The sequence below is a fragment of the Oncorhynchus tshawytscha genome, linkage group LG08 (genome assembly GCF_018296145.1).
Source record: "Oncorhynchus tshawytscha isolate Ot180627B linkage group LG08, Otsh_v2.0, whole genome shotgun sequence".
Lineage (NCBI taxonomy): Eukaryota > Metazoa > Chordata > Actinopteri > Salmoniformes > Salmonidae > Oncorhynchus > Oncorhynchus tshawytscha.
In genome coordinates, this window is record NC_056436.1 from 38,752,156 (window position 1) to 38,779,427 (window position 27,272).

At 43.0% G+C, this 27,272-nt stretch overlaps 1 protein-coding gene across 2 annotated transcripts; it reads right to left on the bottom strand.

The window, feature by feature from the left end:
* Positions 1-51: 51 nt before the first annotated feature.
* Positions 52-25,339, bottom strand: znf395a (zinc finger protein 395a). Of its 2 annotated transcripts, none has more exons than XM_042325514.1 (10): positions 24,980-25,339; positions 15,489-15,794; positions 14,327-14,556; positions 9,391-9,497; positions 8,967-9,175; positions 8,717-8,817; positions 8,223-8,553; positions 7,075-7,167; positions 2,651-2,769; positions 52-2,415 (listed from the first exon to the last, which is right to left on the bottom strand). In XM_042325514.1, exons 2-10 carry the CDS (start codon positions 15,681-15,683, stop codon positions 2,304-2,306), a joined length of 1,497 nt encoding a protein of 498 aa, XP_042181448.1. In that variant the 5' UTR covers positions 15,684-15,794; positions 24,980-25,339; the 3' UTR covers positions 52-2,303. The 2 variants fall into 2 exon arrangements, with proteins under 2 accessions (XP_042181448.1, XP_042181447.1); XM_042325513.1 differs by having other exon boundaries at positions 8,967-9,178; positions 24,980-25,336.
* Between the last annotated feature and the right edge of the window lie 1,933 nt (positions 25,340-27,272).

A 27,272-nucleotide genomic window follows, 5' to 3' on the forward strand; every position in this document is an offset into this window, starting at 1 on the left:
TTATCAAGTATATTTCAACATCAAAAAGACAAAAACATTTCAGATTCCATATAAAATGAGTGCATCATAATACAAATTGTACTTTATTCAACAGTTGTTTTTTCTCTAAGTACATACGTAGGACAATATATATAAATACAATTGTTTCGTTTTTTTGCTTCTGTGGATTCATTGGCTTACTGCAAGGAAACATGAGTTTCAATAAACAATCATGAATATATTTTGGGTCTTAACATATGAAACATCTGTTTATGCCGAACGTTCATTAAAGGCTTTTTCAACAGAGATGTATGCATGTTCATTTACAATAGGTGGTAGAGTGACAAGGGTTTGGGTTAGGGCCACAATGCCCTCGAGCAGCATATCATTTTAAAATAAGTCTGTTAAATGCATTCAGACTCAATGCTGGCACCATATTTAAGATATTATTATTGGTACTATGTGGTACATTCCACATCTAACCAGGAACCGCGATAATTAAATTAGTGTATCGCCACTAATGAGAGCGGTATGGGTTATTGGCCATCCAAGTATATGACAAATGTACGGAGATAGATTCCTGCCCAAATATATTATACAAATGTTTAATTTTATTACAATGATGTAAGACACAACCTGCCAATGACCTCCATGTTGTAAAAGGACCCAATCCTTCCATGTCCTATTCTGTCATAGTGTCTCTTTAACAATAAACTACAGTGCTTAAAATGATATCTGTTAGTGTAACTAAAGCCTGTTACTTGGCTATATTATAGACCATTTCTGGTGTAACCCCCCCCCACCCCCCCCAAAAGACTCTGCTCTTACAAAATGGCTGCTCTTACAGATTATCTGTTGACCCAAACAAAGAAGACTAAGGCAAAACAGGAAGGATAGCTACAGTAGCTGCTAACAACAAGGACGAGATACTGAGTCTTTAACTTTTAACAGTTGCTTGCATCATAGTCAGAGAAGTGAAAATCAGTGTGTATGACATCTGATTGGTCTAAAAGTATGTGAATTGATTCCTATATCCCACAACATGGTAATTCTTGGCGGAACATTATATTTAACACATCTTAGAAAAAACGACAAGTTGCAAAATATAGACACAACATTGCTGGATAATATAACGAAACACACAATACAAATGACATAGTCGACGTCGACAAAACATTATTTTTGTTTCCTTAAAAAAGCCCATTTCAATAAAAAAAGCTACATACGAATTTGCAGGAGTAAATGGCTTATAAACACATCATGAGACGGGTTGGGCATATGAATCCCAAATCTGCATTTTACATCTCCTCCAATTACAACTCTCCAATCAATTCTCAATGTTTAAGACACAACTTACTGGTTACAACTTACTGATTGGTAGATCGTGAGCAGATGGAATCCTATAGGTCAAGGGGGATTCTCCCAGCCAATCAGCGCACTTTATGGAATTGATAACAGATGGTATACATTATTAACAAATAACTGAACAAGTTGATGGCCAGCATCTCTCCTCTCTGACATAGGTCCTGTATTTAGCATGCTTGTTACTAAGTATTTACTGAAGCTTCACCTCTGCTACTTAGGGCTAACTCCCTCCTTGTATCACTTTACTTTCTTCTCCTAATCGTTCATTCTCCACCACCTACACTGACAGAAAGCCAAAGCATGAATGTATCGGTTAATCTTTGTATCATATGGATCTGTTCTTGCCCAGGCATTTGGAAGTTGGATTGATTTACAGATCAGATATTCTGCTCAGCACCTGCCTGGCTCATGTCCACCCTTGGCAACAAGCAGAAAGCCTTGTTCCCAAGCCAAGTTATGGACGGCATGATGTCATAGAGCAATAGGCATCCCCTATATAGCTGCTGGGTATAGAAGAGCTGCTGGTTATAGGATACAGCCAAAGATTTGGAAGAGAAGAAGTCTGCTTCCTGTATAGCCCCTCACTGGGCAGGAAGACAGAGGAACTGAGATGCGGGACTATGCTGCAGGTATAGATCATAGGTTACCGGTCATAGGTCATTAAGCTGCGCCCGCCAAGTTCACCGTGAGCACCAACACACAAGAACCTGAAGTTCTCAAAGAAATTAACAAAGTACATAAAAAACTTTTAGTAAAGTTGTAAAAAGTACAAAAAAACGGATAAAAAAAGAAAAGAAATAAACACCAACGTACATGTTGCTCCACTGGTTGACCCCCAGATCTTTCCTCAGTCTTCACTTGAAGAGGTGACTGCTCCTCTCTTCTGGCAGTCTCTCACGTTCTTTCTCTCCTCCATATCTCTTTTTCTCTCTTCATCCCTCTCTTCTTCGGTTAGGAGTTCAGTCGAGGAAGCGCTGGCAGGCTTTCTTCCAGCGACAGGCGGTGCACCACTGATCCCGGTGCTCGATGCCGTAGACCTTACGACACTTCTTAGCCTCGCCACGGATCCTCCTGTAGAGAGAAAGGGAGGGAGGGAAAGAGAGAGGAGATGGAAGAGGGAGAGTGTCAGAGAGTGAGTTAGTTGACAGTAAATGTATGAATGGAATTGGACAGAGAGACATGTGTAGAGAGGGATGCATAGAGGGAGGCGAGAAGGGAAATGACCGTAGACTCAAATTGACTGAGGCAGATATGTTATCAATAGCAATACAGTAGTAATAGTATATAGTATAGTATAATAGCTCACCTTGTGGTCCAGTGGCTGCGTGGGGGAGAGGTGCTGGCAGGGTGTGGCCTAATTGGGGCATTCTGCTGCTGCAGCCACTGTTCTCCCACACTGACTGACCGCACAAGGAATGGTGCGCCCTGGTGGACAAAGGGGGAAACACACAGATGATGAGCAGAGAAAAACTACAGAACATACACATATTATTACTGCCTGCGTTAGAGGTAATGAAGAGGGATTTGAGCAGAATCGCAAATCCCATCCAATCAAAAGGCTTCTTTTCCAAGTCTCCTCTCCTTCATCTGCACTGATTTGAAAGGATCTGCAGATTAAGGAAGGAAACAAGGAAACAGGGTGCCACTATACATTTGAAGTCAGAAGTTTACATACACTTAGGTTGGAGTCATTAAAACTCTTTTTTCAACCACTCCACAAATTTCCTGTTTACAAACTATAGTTTTGGCAAGTCGGTTAGGACATATACTTTGTGCATGACACAAGTACTTTTTAAAACAACAATTGTTTACAGACAGATTATTTCACTTATAATTCACTGCATCACAACTCCAGTGGGTCAGAAGTTTACATACATTAAGTTGACTGTGGACTTGGATAATTCCAGAAAATTATGTCATGGATGTAGAAGCTTCTGATAGGCTAATTGACATCATTTGAGTCAATTGGAGGTGTACGTATTTCAAGGCCTACCTCCAATCTCAGTGCCTCTTTGCTTGACATCATGGAAAAATCCAACAAATCAGCCAAGACCTCAGAAAGAAAATTGTAGACCTCCACAAGTCTGGTTAATCCTTGGGAGCAATTTCCAAATGCCTGAAGGTACCACGTTCATCTGTACAAACAATAGTACGCTGGTATAAACACCATGGGACCACGCAGCCATCATACCGCTCAGGAGGGAGACGCGTTCTGTTTCCTAGAGATGAACGTACTTTGGTGCGAAAATTGCAAATCAAACCCAGAACAACAGCAAAGGACCTTGTGAAGATGCTGGAGGAAACAGGTACAAAAGTATCTATATCCACAGTAAAACGAGTCCTATATCGACATAACCTGAAAGGCCGCTCAGCAAGGAAGAAGCCACTGCTCCAAAACCACCATAAAAAAGCCAGACTACGGTTTGCAACTGCACATGGGGACAAACATCGTACTTTTGGAAAAATGTCCTCTGATCTGATGAAACAAAAATAGAACTGTTTGGCCATAATGGCCATCGTTATGTTTGCAGGAAAAACGGGGAGGCTTGCAAGTCGAAGAACACCATCCCAACCGTGAAGCACGAGGGTGGCAGCATCATGTTGTGGGGGTGCTATTCTGCAGGAGGGACTGGTGCACTTCATAAAATAGATGGCATCATGAGGACGGAAAATTATGTGGATATATTGAAGCAACGTCTCAAGACATCAGTCAGGAAGTTAAAGCTTGGTCGCAAATGGGTCTTCCAAGTGGACAATGACCCCAAGCATACTTCCAAAATTGTGGCAAAATGTCTTAAGGACAACAAAGTCAAGGTATTGGAGTGGCCATCACAAAGCCCTGACCTCAATCCCATAGAAAATCTGTGGGCAGAACTGAAAAAGCGTGTGCGAGCAAAGAGGCCTACAAATCTGACTCCGTTACACCAGCTCTATCAGGAGGAATGGGTCAAAATTCACCCAACTTATTGTGGGAAGCTTATGGAAGGCTACCCAAAATGTTTGCCCCAAGTTAAAAAATTTAAAGGCAATGCTACCAAATACTAATTGAGTGTATGTAAACTTTTGACCCACTGGGAATGTGATGAAAGAAATAAAAGCTGAAGTAAATCATTCTCTCTACTATTATTCTGACATTTCACATTCTTAAAATAAAGTGGTGATCCTAACTGACCTAAAACAGGATTTTTACTAGGATTACATGTCAGGAATTGTGAAAAACATTTGGTGAAGGTGTATGTAAACTTCTGACTTCAACTGAAATTTCCTGCAATTCTATGCATTTGGCCATGGCTAATGCTGTGTTGTTTTACTCAAACATAATAACAACATTTTCACTGCTAAATTCATTGTTTTGGGAATTTTCAAATCTCTCAGATGATCTAGCTTTTATTTTGGTGATTGTTAGTTCTCAACAATTATATTATCTGTCCTACATACGTTATATCTGGTTTAAGTCATTTACGTTTACATTGAAAGCATTTTTCCATACCGAAAATGTATAAAACATTTTTTTTAAAAAGTGTAATGTAGTGTAATGTAGAGTGGGGAGGTAAGGGTAGTGTAATGTAGTGTGGGGAGGTAAGGGTAGTGTAATGTAGTGTGGGGAGGATAATGGTGTTGATGTGAGCCATGACCAGCCTTTCAAAACACTTCATTTGTAGTAAATTGTAGTAAAATCTCTGTATACACTATTGCACATTACTGCTGCAGATGTGAACTGAAGGGGGAAGATAAATCTGGTACAATACAATATGCAATGCAATACATTTTTTTGTGGATGGTCCCTGACAAATATACTAATCAAATAAATTAGGACATATTGCATTTGATGTGGACATCTAACAATACTGCAAGGTAAAAGTCCAGCAAAACAACACAGATGAATTATCAAGGAAACTCTTTATCCACTATTTTAGCATTCATGACAAACGATCTGTCCAAATTGTCAAAATCCAATGCATATTTAGTGCACATCAAATTGAACAATCCATGTTTACTGCTGAAAGGGTACTGCAATGACTGTTCTGTGTGTGCACTGCAGCTGATCTACTGCAGTGACTTGATCGTGCCATTGACCACGTGTTGTTTACAACACAGAAAAATGACCCCCAGTTCCTACTAACGATCAATAGGTGGCAGTGATGTAGCACCACAGAACGGGAGTCTATGGGCCAGTGGAGACAAAGGCGATGTTCGGTAATGGAAAATATTATCAAATCAACAAGGGGATTGCCTGGTAAATATCCACGACACGCTATTGGCAGTATAGAGCAGCTCTGGAGGCAGGGTTATAAATCTATCCTTTGTCCCTGATGGACTGACTTCTACTCCACAAACACATACTGGCAAAGGCTCTGTAGGGGGAAATGTTTATGCAAATGCACGCTTTTCAAGAAAATACGTGATGAATTCAGAAAGCTTGGAGATATGGAAAGCTCTGTGTTTAAAGAGGGAAAATGAAGTGAAAATAGCATATACCTGGACATACAGCATGAAACATGAACAGCAATTGTGGTGTTCTTAACTGAGTGTTTATACGCAAATTATCTGTGGGAATTTCCCTTCAGATTATTCTATTGGATTCTACAGTCAGGGTTGCGTTCAAGAGCCTCAGGAGTCAGGGTTTCTTTCTAGGTGCATTTGTATTAATTATCAGCTGAGACGCGGGATGGGCGGAGTTTGCGCATTTGAGAACATTCCTTTGGTCCCAAAGTGCAGCTCTACCCACCTGGTACACCAGGGTTGTTACATGAATTCGGGGGCCTTTTGAGATGTGTAACTTGGTGGATTTTTTTGTTGATTTCACCCAATTTTAACATGCTGTCATAAAGAAAAGATGTTCAACTCAATAAAAAAACAGTTTTCCCATCTAAAGAGGTTAAATAATAAAATGACTAAAGTACGTGCCTATTAAATCCCACATAAAGTAACAGGGTTGACGATTTCAGCTTAAATCAGCCATAAATCTCCTTGTGACAGGTGAAATGGAAGCTTGTTGTGTGCAACAGGGAAGGGCAATTGAATGCAAATCCCCCCAAATGAAATTGTTAAACCATTTCTATCCTGTCTATCTATGGGTAACAGGGTTGATGTGTTATACTTGACCCACTCAGTTTTCCTCCACAACACACCAGAAAATGTCCAAAAACAGTAGAACCAACTCACCTGCTTTAAAAATATTATTTGTCTATTAGATGTTCAATTTTTATTTTGACAAAAAATCTTTACAACGGAATACTATATTAATACGAGAGTTTAGTTCATGTGACAGGGTTGACTGTAAAACGAGGGAAAGTAAAAATGTGTACCTTCAAATGAATCAATAATCACATGAAATCAATAATAATCTTCAGAAATTACTTTGTCAAAAGCAACAAAATAACTAGGGCTTTAGAATGATGGTGACATTTTTGAGAAATGTTGGGGTTAAGGATTGGGATTAAAATCTTCCTGGAAGTCACAGAAGGTACACGGAGGGACATGTCAAAATGCATATTAAAAAAAAGTATTTATTCATATTTTTAAAAATCTGCTTTATTGAAGTCTCCATGTGGTCTATATTTAAAGGACACTTCATTAAATATAACAGGCTTTTAAAATTCAATATTTGTGCACAATTTCTACTTAAAATATCAAAGGGATGCAAAAGGCACTCATTTCGTGTAACGACCCACCAGGCAAGGTCAAATGAATGCATACTTTCAGTTTTAAATCCTAATGCAAGCCTACCTGACTTGGTTGGGGGGTGGAGGTGGGTTTGGTCCAACGGCAGGTGGAGGAAACAGAGACGGGTGATGCCACCACCTGGACTGAAGTAGGAGCCTGCAGAAGTAAACAATGTGTTCAATGGTCGCAATCAGGTTGGAGCATTAAATGCAAAATACAAAACAAAAGGCTGTACAACCACTTGCAAAACAATACAGAGGTTTCAATAGCTGCTCATAGCGTGCTTGTAATGTGTTCAACTCAAGAAACATTTGTTTTCCACTTTTTATGTCCACAACAGAGAAAATGTAAACATTTATTAGGTACAGTACACCATCATGTTCATGGAAATGGTTCTCTCCTACAGACGGTGGGCATCGAGGCATTCAGTTACATTGAGCGCGGTATGATCGTCGGTGCCAATGTGCACCGGTTCCAGTATATCCGAAACGGCCGGCCTCCTGGGCTTTTCACGCACGACAGTGTCAAAGGTTTACCGAGAATGGTCCGCCAAACAAAAAACATCTGTCAAGAATCGTGCAAGCTAACAGGCGGTCCACAAAAAGGCAAATAATGGCGCAATACAAGAGTGGTGTGCAGGACGGCACCTCAGAACGCACAACTTGTCAGTCCTTGTCACGGATGGACTATTGCAGCAGACGACCACCCCGGGTTCCACTCCTATCAGCTAAATACAAGAAGAAGCGGCTCCATGGGGCACGCGATAACCAAACACTGGACAATTGAGTGGAAAAACATTGCCTGGTTTGACGAATCACGGTTCCTGTTTCGTCATGCTGATGGCAGAGCCAGGATTGGTGTAAGCAGGTGTCAATGGTACAGGCTGGTGCCGGTGTTGTGATGGTGTGGGGAATGTTTTCCTGGCACATGTTAGGTCCCTTTATACCAATTGAGCAACGTTTGAACGCCACACCTTGTAGAATCCATGCCCTAAAGAATCCAGGCTGTCCCTGGAGGCAAAGGGGGATCCGATCCGGTACTAGATGGGGGGTGCACCTAATAAACTGGCTACTGAGTGTATCTCTATTATGCGTGGGAATACTTTGGGAACAAATTAAAATCACTTGGATCAGATTTGCTGATGTTTTTATAGTCTTTTATGTCCAACAAATCACCCACCACCAGTTGGGGAACCCTGTCCTAGTGCCTACCTGGTAGGAGTGCTCAGAGTGGACCTGCCCGAAGCACCCTGGGATGGAGGGGGCAGACTGGCTGAGCTGGCTGGGCTGGGGATTCACTTCTGTTGGGGAGTCTCCTCCAGCTCCTGCTCCTACCCCTGGTTCTCCTGGTCCTACCCCAGAGGTAGAGGGGCTGGAGGGGGAGGCACAGGCCAACCAGGGGGTTCTGGTGCTAGTGGTAGGGATAGGGGTGTGGGTGGAGACCCCAGGAGGTGGGGTGAGGGGCTGCAGCTCCCGCTGGTGGATCTCTGTGTAGTAGAAGTCCTCCTCGCTGCGGGAGCAACGCTCATGCTCAACACTCTGGCTGTGGAAGGGAAAACACATATGGTACATAGATTAATGCAACTGTTTTTTTTTTGTATTCTTCTGCCACTACCACTGCTAGTAGAAGCACTCCCACATTCTAACAATACAAGTATTTTATAAATCTTTGTGGATACTCAACTGGAAATGTTATTGTCACTTACCCCAGGTGCAGGGTACGGATGTGACGTTTCATCCCCACGACAGACGTCAGAATCTTCCCACAGTTGGGCCACAGACACCTGTAGGCCAGCTTCACTGAGTTCTGGAGAGAGGGAACACAAGTTCACAGTTAAGCAAGGTTGATGGAACTGACTCAACTCTAAATGAAGAACAAATAGCTAATAGCTGATGTGTTTGCCAGTCAATTCTGGTCAATTTTAGCAAGGTTATTTCCGTGACTACCCTACTCACCCTGCGTTTCCGTGGCGCAGGCTCATCAAACAGCACCTGCTCCAGCTCCATGTCCAATCCCTCATCAGTGGGCGTGGCCAGGCTGTGACCTTCTGTCTCTGTGATTGGCGGAGATGGGGCCGGGCTTCTGTAGCCACGGTCACAGCTCCAGTAGCCACTGCTGCCGCTGTCTGAGAGTTCCCCCGCCCCGCACTCCATGCCAGTAGAACCTGCTGTGTACACACACACACACACACAAACGCACACACACACACACACACACACACACACACACACACACACACACACACACACACACACACACACACACACACACACACACACACACACACATATATAGATTAGACCTACAATGATTAATGACAAATGTACAGGAGAAATATAATTAAGAGCTTATCAATCAATTAATATATCAATGAATTACCTATGACTGTGTCTCTGTAAGGTGGGCTCTGAACAACAGGGCTGCAGGACAGGCTGGTCAGAACCAGGGCTGCCATCATCTCATCCATATCCACTGACTCTGGACTCCTGGAGCAGGGAGAAAGGGGAGAGGGATTAGGTACATTCACACACACACACACACACACACACACACACACACACACACACACACACACACACACACACACACACACACACACACACACACACACACACACACACACACAGACAGACAGACAGACAGACAGACAGACTATCCTTACCTCCACACATTACATTACACTACCCTTACCTCCCCACACTACATTACACTACCCTTACCTCCACACACTAAATTTCACTACCCTTACCTCCCCACTCTACATTACACTCCCCTTACCTCCCCATACTACATTACACTATCCTTACCTCCCCACACTAGATTACACTACCCTTACCTCCCCACACTACATTACACTACCCTTACCTCCCCACATTACACTATTCTTACCTCCCCACACTACATTACACTACCCTTACCTCACCACACTACATTACACTACCCTTACCTCCCCACACTACCTTTACCTCCCACACTACATTACACTACCCTTACCTACCCACACTACATCACACTACCCATTACACTACCTTTACCTCCCCACACTACATTACACTAACCTTACCTCCCCACACTACATCACACTACCCACTTCACTACTCTTACCTCCCCACACTACATTACACTACTCTTACCTCCCCACACTAGATTATACTACCCGTACCTCCCCACACTACATTACACTACCCTTACCTCCCCACTCTACATTACACTACCCTTACCTCCCCACACTAGATTATACTACCCTTACTTCCCCACACTAGATTATACTACCCTTACCTCCCCACACTACATTACACTACCCTTACCTCCCCATATTACACTACCCTTACCTCCCCACACTAGATTATACTACCCTTACCTCCCCACACTACATTACACTACTCTTACCTCCCCACACTATATTACACGACCCTTACCTCCCCACATTACATTACACTACCCTTACCTCCCCACACTACATTACACTACCCATTACACTACCCTTACCTCCCCACACTACATTATACTACCCTTACCTCCCCACATTACACTACCCATTACACTACCCTTACCTCCCCACACTACATCACACTACCCATTACACTACCCTTACCTCCCCACATTACACTACTCTTACCTCCCCACACTACATTACACTACCCTTACCTCCCCACACTACATTACACTACCCATTACACTACCCTTACCTCCCCACACTACATTATACTACCCTTACCTCCCCACATTACACTACCCATTACACTACCCTTACCTCCCCACACTACATCACACTACCCATTACACTACCCTTACCTCCCCACATTACACTACTCTTACCTCCCCACACTACATTACACTACCCTTACCTCCCCACACTACATTACACTACCCTTACCTCCCCACACTACATTACACTACCCTTACCTCCCCACACTACATTACACTACCCTTACCTCCCCACACTAGATTATACTACCCTTACCTCCCCACACTACATTACACTACCGTTACCTCCCCACACTACATTTCACTACCCTTACCTCCCCACACTACATTACACTACCCTTACCTCCCCACATTACACTATTCTTACCTCCCCACACTACATTACACTACCCATTACACTACCCTTACCTCCCCACATTACACTACTCTTACCTCCCCACACTACATCACACAACCCATTACACTACCCTTACCTCCCCACATTACACTACTCTTACCTCCCCACACTACATCACACAACCCTTACCTCCCCACACTACATTACACTACCCTTACCTCCCCACATTACACTACTCTTACCTCCCCACACTACATTACACTACCCTTACCTCCCCACACTACATTACACTACCCTTACCTCCCCACATTACACTATTCTTACCTCCCCACACTACATTACACTACCCTTACCTCCCCACACTACATTACACTACCCTTACCTCCCCACACTACATCACACTACCCATTACACTACCCTTACCTCCCCACATTACACTATTCTTACCTCCCCACATTACATTACACTACCCTTACCTCCGCACATTACACTACCCTTACCTCCCCACACTACATTACACTACCCATTACACTACCCTTACCTCCCCACACTACATTATACTACCCTTACCTCCCCACATCACACTACCCTTACCTCCCCACACTACATCATACTACCCATTACACTACCCTTACCTCCCCACATTACACTACTCTTACCTCCCCACACTACATTACACTACCCTTACCTCCCCACACTACATTACACTACTCTTACCTCCCCCCACACTACATTACACTACCCTTACCTCCCCACACTAGATTATACTACCCTTACCTCCCCACACTACATTACACTACCGTTACCTCCCCACACTACATTTCACTACCCTTACCTCCCCACACTACATTACACTACCCTTACCTCCCCACATTACACTATTCTTACCTCCCCACACTACATTACACTACCCCTTACCTCCCCACACTACTTCACACTACCCATTACACTACCCTTACCTCCCCACATTACACTACTCTTACCTCCCCACACTACATCACAAAACCCTTACCTCCCCACACTACATTACACTACCCTTACCTCCCCACACTACATTACACTACCCTTACCTCCCCACACTACATTACACTACTCTTACCTCCCCACACTACATTACACTACCCTTACCTCCCCACACTAGATTATACTACCCTTACCTCCCCACACTACATTACACTACCGTTACCTCCCCCACACTACATTTCACTACCCTTACCTCCCCACACTACATTACACTACCCTTACCTCCCCACATTACACTATTCTTACCTCCCCACACTACATTACACTACCCTTACCCTTACCTCCCCACACTACTTCACACTACCCATTACACTACCCTTACCTCCCCACATTACACTACTCTTACCTCCCCACACACTACATCACAAAACCCTTACCTCCCCACACTACATTACACTACCCTTACCTCCCCACATTACACTATTCTTACCTCCCCACACTACATTACACTACCCTTACCTCCCCACACTACATTACACTACCCTAACCTCCCCACACTACATTACACTACCCATTACACTACCCTTACCTCCCCACACTACATTACACTACCCTAACCTCCCCACACTACATTACACTACCCTTACCTCCCCACACTACATTACACTACCCTTACCTCCCCACATTTCACTACCCTTACCTCCCCAAACTACATTACACTACTCTTACCTCCCCACACTACATTACACTACCCATTACACTACCCTTACCTCCCCACACTACATTACACTACCCTTACCTCCCCACATTACACGACCCTTACCTCCCCAGATTACATTACACTACCCTTACCTCCCCACACTACATTACACTACCCTTACCTCCCCACACTACATCACACTACCCATTACACTACCCTTACCTCCCCACACTACATTACACTACCCTTACCTCCCCACATTACACTATTCTTACCTCCCCACATTACATTACACTACCCTTACCTCCCCACATCACACTACCCTTACCTCCCCACACTACATTACACTACCCTTACCTCCCCACACTACATTACACTACCCTTACCTCCCCACTCTACATTACACTACCCTTACCTCCCCACACTAGATTACACTATCCTTACCTCCACACACTACATCACACTACCCATTACACTACCCTTACCTCCCCACACTACATTACACTACCCTTACCTCCCCACACTACATTACACTACCCTTACCTCCCCACACTAGATTATACTACCCTTACCTCCCCACACTACATTACACTACCGTTACCTCCCCACACTACATTTCACTACCCTTACCTCCCCACACTACATTACACTACCCTTACCTCCCCACATTACACTATTCTTACCTCCCCACACTACATTACACTACCCTTACCTCCCCACACTACTTCACACTACCCATTACACTACTCTTACCTCCCCACACTACATCACACAACCCATTACACTACCCTTACCTCCCCACATTACACTACTCTTACCTCCCCACACTACATCACACAACCCTTACCTCCCCACACTACATTACACTACCCTTACCTCCCCACATTACACTATTCTTACCTCCCCACACTACATTACACTACCCTTACCTCCCCACACTACATTACGCTACCCTTACCTCCCCACACTACATCACACTACCCATTACACTACCCTTACCTCCCCACACTACATTACACTACCCTTACCTCCCCACATTACACTATTCTTACCTCCCCACATTACATTACACTACCCTTACCTCCCCACATTACACTACCCTTACCTCCCCACACTACATTACACGACCCTTACCTCCCCACACTACATCACACTACCCATTACACTACCCTTACCTCCCCACACTACATTACACTACCCTTACCTCCCCACATTACACTATTCTTACCTCCCCACATTACATTACACTACCCTTACCTCCCCACATTACACTACCCTTACCTCCCCACACTACATTACACTACCCTTACCTCCCCACACTACATTACACTACCCTTACCTCCCCACTCTACATTACACTACCCTTACCTCCCCACACTAGATTACACTATCCTTACCTCCAAACACTACATCACACTACCCATTACACTACCCTTACCTCCCCACACTACATTACACTACCCTTACTTCCCCACATTACACTATTCTTACCTCCCCACACTACATTACACTACCCTAACCTCCCCACACTACATTACACTACCCTTACCTCCCCACACTACATTACACTACCCTTACCTCCCCACTCTACATTACACTACCCTTACCTCCTGGGCACATTGGGTACATCGATGCAGGAGGACACTTGGTATGGTTTGCTTGTGCTCTGTGTTGCAGCAGGAGGATGCGCAGGGACGGTGGGGGAGGTCCAGACGTCCTGTAGTTTCCTCAGGACATGCTGTCCCAGAGCAGGCAGCAGGATGGCCACCTCATTATCCACATGGTTGTGTTGCTCCACCACCCCTGTGCACTCACGCCCTCCACACAACACATACACCTGTGGAGGGAGGGAGGGTTTAGACACAGTGACATGTTAAATCGGGCAGGGAGGGAGGGAGTGGGAGGGAGCGAGAGAGAGAGAGAGGCAAAGCGAGAGACATACAGAGAGAGAGGGATAGAGAAGTACAACGACAAGTCAAAAACAACAAGTCAGAGTTAGTGTCAAGCTAGGGGGAGAGTGGTGCGAAAGACATAGAGAGACAGTGATATAAAAGAAAGAGAGAAAGCGATGCCTTGAGGTAATCGTGCCACTCTGGCCATCAAACAGCCCAGTGGACAAAGGCAGAGTGACAGTGACAGAATGACAGTGGACTGCTGCCCAGCCTCTTCACCTGAGAGAGGAGTGAAATACTGTAGATGAGAAGATATAGGATAAAGGCCAAGAGATACTGATTTACATCAACACTGAAAACGAGGGAAAGATAATGGGAACAGTGACAGACAGACACATTGGCTGTTTTTCTCTCAAGCAGAAAACAGAAGGCTTAGACCACATGGGGATAGATACAGATCACCCTGTTGCAGGAGAACTTTCCTGCAATGCAGGAAATTGAAAACGTGTAGTGTATTTGAGGTTTAGGCTTCTGAATTTTGTAGTTTCCACTTTGAAATTTCAGACATGATTTTCCCTTACGAAAAATGTATCAACCCTTTCAAAAATGTCCATTAACTAAAGTGGTTTCCTGTTGCTGCAGGATTCTTAAATTGGCTCAAATGAAGATCCTACATCTGTAGTAGTTATGAAAAGTTACATAAGAACAGTGCATTCCACTTTTTCTCCCTCCCTCCCTCTCTTCTCTCACCTACACTCTGTCGATCTAGCCCCTTCTCTCCTCTACCCTCATTCCCTTTCCCACTCTCCCTTCTCACCCTCTCTCTCCCTCCATCCCCCTTCTCTCCCCACCGCTCCCTGTCTCCCCTCTCCCTCACCTTCTGTCCAGGGTGTAGTTTGTAGTTGAACCTGCTGAGATGCTGGGGCCCTGGTGGTCCCATAGTTGGGCTCCCCACACCCCCCTCAGGGTCCCCGTGGGCCCCTGTCTCCAGTGTGCTCTCCATGGAGGGGCAGGAGGTACACAGCAATGCCCCTAGGGGGGAACGCTTCCCCAGACGAGTCTTGGGTAACATGGTTGGGAGTAACACTTTGTCTGTAGACTCAGAAGATCTATTGAGGTTTGGTTCTCTGGAACAATGGCAAAGACTGGTCGTAGAATAGGACGGAGTGAGAGAGAGGTACAGCTGAAAGAGAAGAAACAAGATTGGAGAAAACGTCTTCCGCGATACTTCTGCGATGCGAATTGAATCCAGCCCTTAGAAATTGACCATCTGCTTTCAATACATTATATAACAGAGAAAATCTTTGTGCTCCATTTCCTATTGTATTTCACGCTTCAAAGCCCTATAAAGTTGCCTTCATTGACATAGTCATATCTGTCCAGATGCATGTGTTGATGCCATGAGCCTTGATGGATTGTTTAAATGTGCGAGGAAGGCATTTTTGGTTACATTTTTGAACACAATGTATCCCTCTCCCCACCTCCTCTCCTTAAAAGCTCTTGGTTGAAATTGCTCCTGATCTTGGATAAGATTACCATATCCGCCAACCCTATCCTTGACCATTAGAGGGATAAAAACAAATTTGACCCCAAATCAGTGGGTAGAAGTGACCCCTTTTTCACACCGCCCTCTGACTATATACTGTATGTGTAGTGGCTTGGGATTAGATGGCTCAAGCGAATAAAGCTACAACTAGTGTTGCACGGTATACTGAAACTTCTGTACTTTTTCCGATACTAGAACACGAAAAACGGCTCGGTACTAGAATATTTGTTACTTTCGGTATTTCTGTCAAATGTGTCTCATGGATCATGCCTGTCTATATCAGTGCAGCCGACCCCTTATCATAGCTCACCCTGCCTGCTCCACTTACTCACTGCTAGCCTGCACTGCATCATGTTAGCTCCACTTACTCACTGCTAGCCTGCACTGGGAGTCTGAGCTGCCTCATGTTACTCACTGCTCCACTGGGAGTCTGGGCTGCCTCACTCACTGCTAGCCTGCACTGGGAGTCTGGGCTGCCTCATGTTAGCTCCCATGTTAGCTCACTCACTGCTAGCCTGCACTGGGAGTCTGGGCTGCCTCATGTTAGCTCCACTTGCTAGTCACTGCTGGGCTGCCTCAGCCTGCACTGGGAGTCTGGGCTGCCTCATGTTAGCTCCACTCACTCACTGCTAGCCTGCACTGGGAGTCTGGGCTGCCTCATGTTAGCTCCACTCACTCACTGCTAGCCTGCACTGGGAGTCTGGGCTGCCTCATGTTAGCTCCACTCACTCACTGCTAGCCTGCACTGGGAGTCTGGGCTGCATTGTGTTAGCGCAACACTCATGCTGCACAGAAGTTAACAGTCTTGGAGAAGGGAGCAATTCAGGGCGTTCCTGCATGTGGTCATTCTCGCATCTGCAAGAACACCTCTTGATACTTGTATTGTTACATTTTTAAACTGGGACAGGTGGGGGGTGGGGGCGCTCCAGTACAGTAGGTATCATAAGGGACATAGTCTTTTCACGCTACTTTGATACAAAGTGATTTTAGTAGCAGGTTAGGAGAGCATTTTCGCTAACCGTAACCCCTTTCCTAACCTGCTACGTTAATTATCCTAACCTGATGCGTAAGTTCTCCTAACCTGCTAAAAAAAAGTAACTTCAGTATCGAAGTGGCGTGAAAAGAGTGTTTCCCAGTAGCGACCTTCGCCCCTGCCTGTCGGGAACTGTTGACGGCAAGAGCAGGTGTTCGGAAGTCTGAAGCAAAGGACACCGTGTGCTAGCTAGCTAGTCCTACGTAAGACTCGGTACACAGCAGGTGGGAGGTGACGAATAAGCTAGCTAGCACACGGTGTAACTCCCGCTTCCCGCCTGCTGTGTACCGGAATAGCTAAAGGGAAGCAGGGGCAACACCGGTAGACAGTGGGTGTGTTCGGTAAGCCTAACGAAGCCGACTGTAGGCAAAAGTTGGAGAATGATGTCAGGGAGGTGCATCTGCGATAGCCGAGTTGAAAACTGTAGTGCTTTTCAAACAGCAAGGCTCAGATCAACTCAACATGGCAGTGTCAACATAGATGCTATTGCTTATAAAAGTTTTTCTTTATAAATGTAGAAATAAACTTCTCTATACACCCCATATTCCACACTCACAAAATGAAAACATAGCGTGTGTGTGTACAATTAATTGGTTAGATATCAAATATCACTTTCATTTGTAGCCTATCCCCTGTAGCTTTAGAATCGTGGCAAAGTTGTTTGCTGTTTCACAGTCATGTCTTTGGCCACGTTCGTGTGGGTCAAACAAAAACACCCTCATGATTGGTTGACAAATAGTGCCTCCCACAATGCAGGTGATGGTTGCATGGTGTAGTTGGTGAGAAGCAACTACAGTGACTTGAAGGCGACTTCATAAAAAACTGTATGACCTTGATCACATGATTTTTGTAAAGTTAATGCAGTCGACATGTAGTTGCAAGTCAGAAAGATGTTATACCCCTAATACAACACATTTGAAAGGTGGTGACCAACATTGGTCAACATCTTGACAAAAGTGATCTGCTTGAATGCTCCCGGTGTTCTTCGCACCACCTGCAAATGCCTGTTGTTCTTCGCACCACCTGCAAATGCCTGTTGTTCTTCGCACCACCTGCAAATGCCTGTTGTTCTTCGCACCACCTGCAAATGCCTGTTGTTCTTCGCACCACCTGCAAATGCCTGTTGTTCTTCGCACCACCTGCAAATGCCTGTTGTTCTTCGCACCACCTGCAAATGCCTGTTGTTCTTCGCACCTGCCTGTTGGGTACTGCAGTTCAGGTTAACAACAATGAGGGCAGGTGTTCGGCAGATGGGAGCGAAGGACACAGTGTGCTAGCTAGCTAGTCCTAGGAGGACTCCGGTACACAATATGCGGGAGGCAGGGGAGACACTGTGTGTTAGCTAACTAGCAAGCTAGCTAGCACATGGTGTCACTAACTAGTAAACTAGCTATTTAGCTAGCACACGGTGTCACTAACTAGCTAACTGGCAAGCTAGCTAGCACATGGTGTCACCCCCGCCTGCTGTGCACTAGAGTAGCTGGCGGAAGGCGGAGTCGACAGGTAGACAATGTCCTTCGCCCCTGTTTGTCGGACACAGTATTCCCACTGTTCTGTGGGGGGTGGGGTGGACCAATGGGATGCTTGGGGGGAATTAATGAAGGAACCAATGGGATGCTTGAGGGAAGGCCCACACACAGAAACGCCCTGAATTGCAGACTAATAGAATAATGCGACACGGCATGTGGAAATTTTCACTTGACAGTGACCAGGTTTACATTCACATCCATATCCCGTTATTATTCGGGATACTCAAGTACTCTGTTTTATAATCATCATGTTCTGTTTACAATAACCCCAAAAAGCTTGTATCCCAGTTATGAGAAACCCAGATAAGATGCCTGGGATATGCTGTTCTAAGATACTGTGGCATGTAAACATCTCATCCCCTTTACTGTTGTTTTTGCGGTCTGCGCAAGCTCCATTTCTCAAATCACGTGTGTTGTGATTTACTATAAATTAAATTACGTTTCTGCTTATAATTTCCGACATTTGCGAGGCCATATTATAATTTCCAACATTTGGTAGGCCATTTGTTTGTCAACTATAGTTTGATAAATGCAGCTTCTCTTCTGTCATCAGTTGTTGCCCCAGAAGACTAAATAAAGAATAATATCTTACATTGATAGAATGAATGCATTAGTAATCTAGTTAACACTGGTAAAGTTGTCTGTTTCGTTTAGGGACCAGGGAGAAAACACAAAAACTCCACAAAACAGTGGAAAACGGAAATTAGGAAATGAAAAGCTGAGAAAAGGACAAAACACATTTCTGATAAGGCTTCCATTCATCTTGGGTGCATATTTTATGTGGTTCAAATACTGTCTGCTGATATAGTGTCAGAGATAACACATTACACGCACATTCCCATTTTCTCAAGCGATGCTGAAAGAAAGAAATCCTATTTCTCCACTCCTGTTCCCGAGAAAAAAGGAACATTGCTTGTATAATTTCACTGCAAAAATGCACAATTCTGCAGGAGTTAATATTATATTACACTACATGTGAGCGGTTATAGGCCTAGAGTCAGTGTCCAGATTTCAGTTACTCTTCCATTTAACCAATATGAACTTAAATCAGGAATATTCTGTTCATTCATGGATACAGGGATACTCATGAGCAGGATATCAAAGGTGCATGTAAACAGCATATCCCGACTAAAATGTTAAGCGGGATATGAGCTGCTATCTGGAATACTGTGTGCATGTAAACGTGGTCAGTAGATGAAGATCCTGGTAGCTTCCACCTTTTAGGCTTCCCTTGCTAGCTGACAGCTAAAGCTAACATCAATCCACAACCCAAGTACTTTGGTTGCAGTGGTGTAAAGTATTTTAGTAAAAATACTTTAAAGTACTACCTAAGTAGTTTTTGGGGGTATCTGTACTTTACTCTTTATATTTTTGCCAACTTTTACATCACTACATTCCTAAAGAAAATAATGTACTTTTTACTCCATACAATTTCCCTGACACCCAAAAGTCTTTGTTGCATTTTGAAAAAATGATCCAATTCACACACTTATCAAGAGAACATCCCTGGTCATCCCTACTGCCTCTGATCTGGCGGACTCACTAAACACAAATGCTTCGTTTGTAAATGATGTCTGAGCGTTGGAGTGTGCCCCCTGGCTATCTGCCAATAAAAAAACAACAACATTGTTTAATATAAGGAATTTGAAATGGTTTTTACTTTTACTTTCACATTTGATACTTAAGTACATTTTAGAAATTCCATTTACTTTTGATACATAAGTATATTTAAAACCAAGTACTTTTAGACTTACTCAAGTAGTATTTTACTGGGTGACTTTCACTTTTACTTGAGTCATTTTCTATTAAGATATCTTTACTTTACTCAAGTATGAAAATGTAGTACTTTTTCCACCACTGTTTGGTTGTGAATCACATAACTATACAAAAATGATACATTTCTTAAAAATAGTATTTGATAGGCTGAAATATTCTTTTAGGACTTTTCTCAGCACTTAAAAAATGTGCAAACCATAATGCTAAATATGCTTATTTCAAAGATGATTGCCACCAAAAGCATTAGTCATTCACTTATTTGGTCTCTCTCTCACATCTCTCCCAAAGAATATCAGCAAATGAAGTCATTACTGGTTAAAGAGACAGTGCACATTTTGATAAAAGAGGCTACTTCAATGCAAAAGATGCCCAAAGATTGTCGTGGTATCGTTTTGGTATTGTGATACTAAACATTGTATCGATATCGAAGTCAAAATTCCGGTATCGTGACAATACTAATTAGAACACAAAAATGTCCCATGATGACCTATTTTGGAGCCCTTCTATTTCGGACACTGTTGTTCATCATTAGATTTGTCTTGATACTTATTTAAAGAGAGGAAGGGCTGGTTGCTGGTCAGACCATCTACACACAGAGCTAAAGTTAGCTGCAATTCAACATCCCAATGGAATGTTTAGGCCTACCTTAGGTTTTAACATACAATTACGTAACAGTAGCCTGTAAATATTCTCTTCAAACCAGACAGAATATGAATTACATAGTTATTACAAAAGAGTGCACCACTAATGACTCTTTCCACTTGTTGAATTTCATGTTATTCAAGTTACCCTGCACATATTCAAAATACATGATTATGTCAAAATACTTTGTATTTACCCTGCTTAGAAAAAAGGCTAAAAGTCAAGACACTGCTCCAATGATAGTCTCCAAACAGTCTCCAATAAGTCCCCAATAAGTCTCCAATCGGTCTCCAAACAGTCTCCAATAAGTTGAGGTGGGATTCTTCAATAATACTCTCCCAATAATTACTGAACGTTCCCCTGCAAAGCGGAGGACTCATTCTAACACCAATCACGCTTCCTGTCTCACATAGTCAATAAAATCACTATTTGGATGTCATCATGAAACTGATGCAAGTCTCAATACCAGAGAGCAAGACAGACACAGAGAGTCATCCTTTCTACAGACTACAGAAGAAGCATTTACAGGTGGGAAAGATTTGGGGTGGGGAGTGTGGAGTAGAGTGCAGGGTGGGAGAGAGAGGAGGGGAGTGTAATTATATATGTGTGTGTGTGTGTGTGTGTGTGTGTGTGTGTGTGTGTGTGTGTGTGTGTGTGTGTGTGTGTGTGTGTGTGTGTGTGTGTGTGTGTGTGTGTGTGTGTGTGTGTGTGTGTGTGTGTGTGTGTGTAAGCAACACCAACGCCACCAGGGACTTATGGGGTAAAAAGTAAGACAAATATTTTCAAAATAAAAAGGAAATAGAAACACAATAAAAACATTAACAAGGCTATATAGTTGAAGTCAGAAGTTTGCATACACTTAGGTTGGACTCATTAAAAACGTGTTTTTCAACCACTCCAAATTATGTGGATATATTGAAGCAACATCTCAAGACATCAGTCAGGAAGTTAAAGCTTGGTCGCAAATGAGTCTTCCAAATGGACAATGACCCCAAGCATACTTCCAAAGTTGTGGCAAAATGGCTTAAGGACAACAAAGTCAAGGTATTGGAGTGGCCATCACAAAGCCCTGACCTCAATCCTAGAGAATATTTGTGGGAAGAACTGAAAAAGCGTGTGCGAGCAAGGAGGCCTACAATCCTGACTCAGTTACACCAGCTCTGTCAGGAGGGATGGGTCAAAATTCACCCAACTTATTGTGGGAAGCTTGTGGAAGGCTATCCAAAATGTTTGACCCAAGTTAAACAATTTAAAAGCAATGCTACCAAATACTAATTGAGTGTATGTAAACTTCTGACCCACTGGGAATGTGATGAAAGAAATAAAAGTGTATAAAACTGTACATAGAAGGAGTACCAGTACTGAGTCAATGTGCAGGGGTACGAGGTAGCTGAGGTAATTGAGGTAATACAGTATGTACATGTGGGTAGGGGTCTGTTGCTGAGAATTTTCCTGCACTGCAGGAAATGCAAACTTGTAGTGTATTTGAGTTTTTAAAAGGCTTCTAAAGTTTGTAATTTCCACTTTGAAATTTCAGACTTGATTTGACCGAATGAAAAGTTGATCAAACTCTACAAAAATGTGCATTAATTATAATCCACATAATAATTCACATTTTCCTGCTGTAGCAAGATGGCTCAAATTAAGATCCAAATCTGTATGAAAGAAAACATTTGAGAGACTAGGAGAATGAGAGTGAGAAGGAGACGTCTCTGAAGGTCTGGTTGGTAACTGCCATAAAAAAAACTCAAATTAGTCAGGTTTTTTCTCTCCATCCCCCTCCTTGATTCCAGTAATGGTTGACTCATTGTTGTAATAGTGAACTGATCTGATCGTAACAGCATTTCCTTTGATTGCACAACATTGGCCTTCTGTGTTACAGTAGCTCTCTACTGTACATGCCACAATCGCCAGTTACAGACGGCATACTTTATTTATTTGACCTTTATTTAACTAGGCAAGTCAGTTAAGAACAAATTCTTATTTACAATGACAGCCTACTGTCAGGGGCAGAACAACAGATTTTTACCTTGTCAGCTTGGGGATTTGATCCAGCAAGCTTTTGATTACTGACCCAATGCTTTAACCACTAGACAATCTGCCCGCCCCATACTGTCAGGAATACTAGGTAAAAAACACATCCTAAAGGGTGTTTGTAATTCTGACCAGAATGTGATTATTATTATTTAACTATGCAAGTCAGTTAAGAACAAACTCTTATTTACAACGATGTCCTACACCAGCCAAACCCGGACCAATTGTGTGCCACCCTATGGGACTCCCAATCACGGCCAGTTGCAATGCAGCCTGGAATCAAACCAGGGTGTCTGTAGTGACACCTCTAGCACTGAGATGCAGTGCCGTAGACTGCTGCGCCACAAGGATACCTAGGAGGGCAAGGGGGACGCAAATCCTCTTGAATGACAGATGAGGCTCCTTTTATTTTTATTTATTTAACCTTTATTTAACTACCTATGCATGTGCATGCAAATGTAATCCTCTACTTTCTTAATATTTGTTTCTAAATATTATTTTCAGGAAAGCAATATTGTTTTATTTCAAATCAGTTTGCTCTGAAGAGTATGTCCTTGTAGGCGACTGTATTGTCCATGACAGAAAGGTGGGGGTGTTCGTTTCATTTGGAACACACTTTTATATTCATATTTACCACTGTAACAGTTCAACACTGCATTTTAAAGAAATGGAATCGGCAAATTAGCATTATTTAGAGCCCCCCAAAGTTTGGCTTTTGTCCCCGCAGGAGGCCTTTTGCCTTTTGGTAGCCCATCATTGTAAATAAGAATGTGTTCTTAACTGACTTGCCTAGTTAAATAAAGGTTAAATAAAAGAAATAAATACATAGCTTTATTATCACTGTCATCATCATGGTCATCATTCTCATCAGTGTATATCTCCACATCTTTACTATTACTTAATGTAATAACATGATAATAACAACGCAGCATAATAACGTTGACCAGGGGGTGAATGGGAAGCTTTAATTCAAGGTGTCAATCAATGTCATCATCATTGCATTAAGAAGCGTTGTGCTTACAAAAACATCATTCTGAAGGAGTGTCCACCCCCTATCGGTAAAGAGTGGTATAACCACGCATGCCCGCACTAACTGCCCATTGTGTATTTCCCTTACCAAAACAACTTCTAGGTGAGCTTACTAACCATGGCGTTACATCAACAACAAAAAATACCACCATGTTATCCCTAATGCAGCAATATCCTCACTACAACACTTTTAATGTAAATATTTTATTCACTATAATGCATAATAATTGTTTTATTAGTATACATGTGTTTTGCATGTTTACAGGTTCCACAATAATAGGATCATCTTGGAAGTTAAAAGGAATAAATTCATTAACAAGGTTATTGTAACAAAGGAGCACTGCGCACAAGAGAGTTTAGGATGCGAAACATGACTTTTACAGTAGCCCAGCCTACATTCTGATACTCTGTTATGTTTTGAAAGAAAATGTCCGTACAGCACTACTCAGCATTGCTTCATTGAAGAATGATTGATGGCCCACAAATAAAAACAGTGAGTCTGTTTTGACTGCGTCCTCCTAATATTCTTTGCCACTCGACAGTTGATCAACATGGTCATATAAAAATGAGCCCCAATACATTTTGCAACGATCAGATCAACACGTTTTTTTTGTTGTTGTTCATGTTTACAATGAAACATATACCCTTACAATCGAGTCCTTATGCAATACAGAAGAAATCTACTAGAACGTTGACAAGCATCGGTGAAAAATGCATCATAAACAGCACTTTTCTTTGAGAAAAACAACCCAAAGTTTCAATGGGTACAGTGCACTTACCTCCGCCAATTTTTTAACACACCCCCTTCCTTCAAGCTCGCTTTAACCGGCTGTAACTTGAAATGCTATTTTCTGTGCCTGGAAAAAGGGTTGTATGCTGGTTATATCCAAACCCGATATGGAGTCAGGGGCAGGATTGGAATGGAGCTTTTCTTCTGCTAAAACAGTCTCAAGTAAATACCATACAATGCCCTTGGACGCAAATAACCGTGTACTTTACATGTAGCCTCAATCGGATAGATAAATCAGCGGCGGTGAAACCATTTTAGTGTGGAAATATAGCTGTAGGTGTCAAGTTTTGATATTAAGACACGACATTCAATTCCGGGTTTTCTTAAACTCTATATTCAGCGGGGTTTTCAGGTCTTCTAGTAAACAAGCTAACCATGTGGTAAAGATGTCCGCGTTCATTGGTCAAACCCTGTTTTTCAAGACACACGTCCCACAAATCTCACTTGTTTACAGTGGCCTGTAGTTGGGCGTGCTTGAGTGGAGGGGAGCTCACAATGGACGTACAGTAACTAAATCAGGTCACATTGTTGTATCTCTGCCCTGCTGCAGAAAGCAAATAACTACGTTTAACGTTGCTTCAGTGCTAGCTGGTCATAGGCTGCAATAGGAAGCTGGGGATCTTTGAAATGCATGAATGGAGAAAGACAAGCCTACTGATTATACATATATGTTATCTACTATTATTTTTATTCGGCCTACAGTGTTGTTATTGTCATATCATACCCCTCCACAACATGAACAATGTTGCTACTTGTATGTAGCGACGTCATCATAATCTCAGTATTGATCAGCGTTCGACAAGACATTGCAGCGTTTGACAAAACGAGTCGGGCGAGATTTGTTGTGACTGACACAGTAGGCTAAATGCAGCCCACACTGCCTCCGTTTACACTAATGATAAGGTGTTGTGAGTTTTCCTTTTCTTGAGGTGAAAACAACAAATACCTACTGTATGTGCAGTTTGGTATGCGGATTGCTTGTGTGGGCGGGGAGTCCCCAATATGGATTACATAACATAGGCTACAGCAGCAATATAGACGCAGTGATGACGTTTGTACAGCAAAATAGATGCAGGGATGGTGCTTGTACAGCAATATAGATGCAGGGATGATGTTTGTATGTCTTTCATTTTTTTCCACCTTCCCCGGCTGAGCGGGGAAAAGATTTAACATCCCCATGCCGCCTCTGCATGGCAAGCGCATGCTCTACGTTCGGGTGAACATGTGGTCGGTCGGGCGAATATATATGCGCGCACGGCCGAACGCGTTCACTCACACACACAGACTGAACAGCTGCATTGAGAGAGCATAGGCTAACGCACGGTGGGTGTGTGGGTGAGTCATTGGCGCTCTAGAGACTGGTGTTGCGAAACACTGGTCCAATGACCCAGATACATCAGGAGTATTATACATAGGCCCCCTTCTCAGTTTTCATCCACCTGGCTACTAAATTACCCATCTCAATCATGCCAAAATAAGTGCTCCATTCCCTAAAAAAATGAATACAAGCATAGTCTATTCACTGCAGCAAATCATCTCTCTCTTTCTCTTTCTCTCTCACACACACACACACAGACTAACATGTCTCTCTCCCTCTAACACACACACACACACACCTCTGCACGTTAACCATTACAAAATCGGGCATGCAGGCCTAGGTTAATCGCTCATGGACTGACAGGAAAACTACATTTTTAGTTCTGGGTTAACTGAGATTAGGCCAAGGTTGGTGGTGATGCTCGCCTGTTGTTTCTCTCATGTGTGTTTCCCATGACTATGAGAAGCTGAGGTTCCCTATAGCCCACTCCCCACATTCCTACTATTGGTCCACTCCGTGGGTGTGTCGCAGTTACCCTATCGGTGCCATGTCTGATTCTCTTTCTTTTTATATATATATATATAATGGAAGAGAGTGCCAACAGATTTATAATGCTTATAATACTGATGCACTCAAATGTTCCACATGGAGATGTAAGGATTGGACTTTACACTTTAAAGTATTCAAACTAAAAATAACTTGTAAAAATAATAGAAGACTGCTTGTTAATCTGCATGATATCAATTTGCAAAGCAGATGTACAGTTGAATTCAGTAGTCTACATACACTTAGGTTAGAGTCATTAAAACTCGTTTTTCAACCATTCCACAAATTTCTTAACAAACTATAGTTTTGGCAAGTCGGTTAGGACATCTACTGTGTGCTTGACAAAAGTAATTTTTACAAAAATTGTTTACAGATTATTTCACTGTGTCACAATTTCAGTGGGTCAGAAGTTTACATA

What these genes read in the sequence shown, in the direction of transcription:
- znf395a (XM_042325513.1), bottom strand. Translation starts at nt 15,683, where the DNA reads ATGTTACCCAAGACTCGTCTGGGGAAGCGTTCCCCCCTAGGGGCATTG. An exon ending in GTACCCAATGTGCCCAGGAG is followed by an intron (nt 9,498 to 14,326) that starts GTAAGGGTAGTG and finishes TCCCTGCTCCAG; the next exon opens with GAGTCCAGAGTCAGTGGATA. An exon ending in ATCCGTACCCTGCACCTGGG is followed by an intron (nt 8,554 to 8,716) that starts GTAAGTGACAAT and finishes TCCCTTCCACAG; the next exon opens with CCAGAGTGTTGAGCATGAGC.